This window comes from Fukomys damarensis, unplaced genomic scaffold, assembly GCF_012274545.1.
Source record: "Fukomys damarensis isolate Sample0158 unplaced genomic scaffold, DMR_v1.0_HiC HiC_scaffold_3, whole genome shotgun sequence".
Taxonomy (NCBI): domain Eukaryota; kingdom Metazoa; phylum Chordata; class Mammalia; order Rodentia; family Bathyergidae; genus Fukomys; species Fukomys damarensis.
In genome coordinates, this window is record NW_022900915.1 from 16,325,866 (window position 1) to 16,328,623 (window position 2,758).

General features: G+C 42.4%; 1 protein-coding gene across 1 annotated transcript in view; it reads right to left on the minus strand.

The window, feature by feature from the left end:
* The window catches only part of Pcdhb2 (protocadherin beta 2), a 4,031-nt gene extending 2,357 nt beyond the window's left edge, over positions 1-1,674 (minus strand). Inside the window, exon 1 of the mRNA XM_010613922.2 lies at positions 3-1,674. Within this exon, the coding sequence (XP_010612224.1) occupies positions 3-1,500 (1,498 nt within the window). The 5' untranslated portion in view covers positions 1,501-1,674. The remainder of the gene's footprint in view (positions 1-2) is intronic.
* Positions 1,675-2,758: the final 1,084 nt, after the last annotated feature.

Consider the following 2,758-nt stretch of genomic DNA (forward strand, 5'->3'; position numbering starts at 1 on the left):
GCCGGGCTGCGGGTCTCGGGGCGGCAGCAGCGAGTAGGTGAGCTGGGCGTTGGCGCCCGAGTCTCTGTCCGTGGCGCTGACGGTGCCGATGTGCAGGGCGGGGCTGTTGTTCTCGGGGACCAGCAGGGTGTAGGAGGCCTGGGTGAAGGTCGGGGCGTTATCGTTGACGTCGGAGACCTGCACGGTTAGGTTGTGCTGGGTTCTCAGCCTGGGTGTGCCCAAGTCGGTGACCGTGATGGTGATGTTGTACTCAGATCTGCTCTCTCGGTCCAGGGCTGTGTTTGTCAGAAGAGTGTAAAAATTCTTCACAGAGGGTTTTAGGAAGAAAGGAAGATCATCTTGGATGTAGCAAACTGTCTTTCCGTTGTCTCCGGAGTCAGAATCTGAAACACTGAATATAGCAATTATGGTTTCCTGCAAGTTTTCCGGTATCTGATTGATAAGGGTGGACATGGTTAGTTCTGGAGGATTGTCGTTCAAATCCATCACTTGGATAAACACTACACAACTTTCAGAAAGGCCCCCACCATCTATTGCCTTAATATTTACTGTGTAAGTCTGAACTGATTCATAATCCAGTTTCTGTTTTAAAAGAAGTTCTCCCGAATTTGCATCTATTTGAAAAGTTTTGCGAATGTCTTCAGAAGCTTGGGAAAATACATACGATATTTGTCCATAGGTTCCAATGTCCAAATCCCTAGCAGAGACAGCAGCAACCTGGGATCCTACAGGGCTGTTCTCCGGGACCTGCACCTCATAGAGCAGCTTTGTGAACTCAGGCGCATTGTCATTGATGTCCAGTACTTCAATGAGGACCAGGGCGGTGCCGGATCTCGGTGGAGTCCCACCATCCAGGGCTGTTAGGGTTAACCTGATCTCAGGCTGTTCTTCGCGATCCAGTGCTTTGTCCAGCACCAGCTCCGGTAATATGCCTTCGGGACTGTCTTGTAATTTAAGATGAAAGTAGAAATTGGCACTGATTGTGTAATTTTGGAGACCGTTGCTTCCTACATCTAAGTCCTGAGCACGTTCTATTAGAAAAGTGGTTCCAGGAGGGATACTTTCTGAAATTTTCAAAATGATTTTTTTGTCTAGGAACACTGGAGAATGATCATTTATGTCCCTAATCTGTAGCTCAGCCTGAAAAAACTGCAAGGGATTTTCCAATAACACCTGGAAAGGTAATACACAGGGTTCGGTGGAGCCGCACAGTCCCTCCCGGTCCAGTTTCTCATTTAATAATAAATCCCCAGTCTGTCTGTCTAAATGTAGACTCATTTTTTTCCCCTTCGAAACGACACGGGGGCCCCGCACAGCTAATTCTTCTATCTCCAACCCCAGGTCTTTTAACAAATTGTCCACAAAGGAGCCACTCTCAGATTCCTCATCCACTGAATAGCTCCTAGACTCAGATCCAGCCAGAGCTATGCCCAGTAAAACAAAGAATATCAGGACTTGCCTTTGTCTCCGAATGTGTTTCTTTCCCTCTCCGGCCTCCATCACCTCTGCTCTCCCAGCAAATCAGCTTCAGCTCCAGCTCAAGTTGTCGCTGATCTCCTAATACCTCACAGATACTGGGATAATTGGAAAGTCTTAGGACCTTGATATTCTGGAACAACCACCTTAGAAAGGCTCCTCTTCCTGCTTTGCTTCTTTAACTGAGTATCTTGGTAAAGTATCTGAGTGTTCGCTTATTTAGTTCTACTTCTAAGGCTGCAGCGCCACCCCGCGTCCTTTCTGGGCATTTATTTTCTTTAAAACGAAAATCCTAATACTTTTCAGATGTTGAAATTGAGTGTTTTCAATTAGTATTTCCCTATATATTAAAGTCTTATCTGCTTTTCAAAAGGCTTTCATTTCATCAGTACTGATATGAGAAGCATAGATAAATCACTTCAGTTTTCTCATAGATCCAAGAGGCTCTGGGGTAAAAAATTAAGTTTAAAAATTGAAGAGTGACCTCAGTCCTAGGAGTCAGTGGAAAGAAGACTTTGACTAGAAAGTTGCAGGTTTTTTATTCAGTGATTGGGCATGTGCATATCCGCATGGTGGTTAGGTTACCATTCTTGCACTCAAGTCTAAGTGAAAAGCTTGAGACCCAAGAAAAGGCAGGAATTCAATAAGAATGTTCTGTTGGACACTGAAATATTACTTATGATTCTTTTATTGTTCCTACTTCACGTTTCCCTAGATCTTGATGCAAGTGAGCCTCATGAAAAGTTTCTAGCAGCAGCTAGATAATTTATTTTTGTGAATATGTCCTACTTTTTATTTGCCTTTATAATAGATTTAAATTTATATAATCTCAATCCAGTTGTCACAACTAGAAAACTCAATAATTTCATAGTATCAGTTACCCAATAAATGCTAAAATTTCCTCAATTATTTTAAAGTTTTAAAGTAGATGATTTGTTAAAGCAGATTTCAAAGTATACATGTTGCAATGTATTGTCAGTTTTTAGTTACTGTTTGCTGCATTTTTAAAAATGCTCAGTAAAAAGAAATTACCAAACCACAGAAACACAGAAAAAACTTAAATGAATACTGCTTGGTGAAAGACCAGGCTGGAAAGACAATGTATTATATTGTTACAACTACCTGACATTTACGTAAAAGCAAAATTATAGAAACTTTAAAAATATCAGTGGTTGCTATGGAAAAAGAAGTGGGAATAAAAAGCTAAACGAAGCAGGGCCAGGGATTTAGCTCAGTGGTTCTGCCACCTGCCTCACAAGGTCCTGAGTTTGATCCCCAGTAC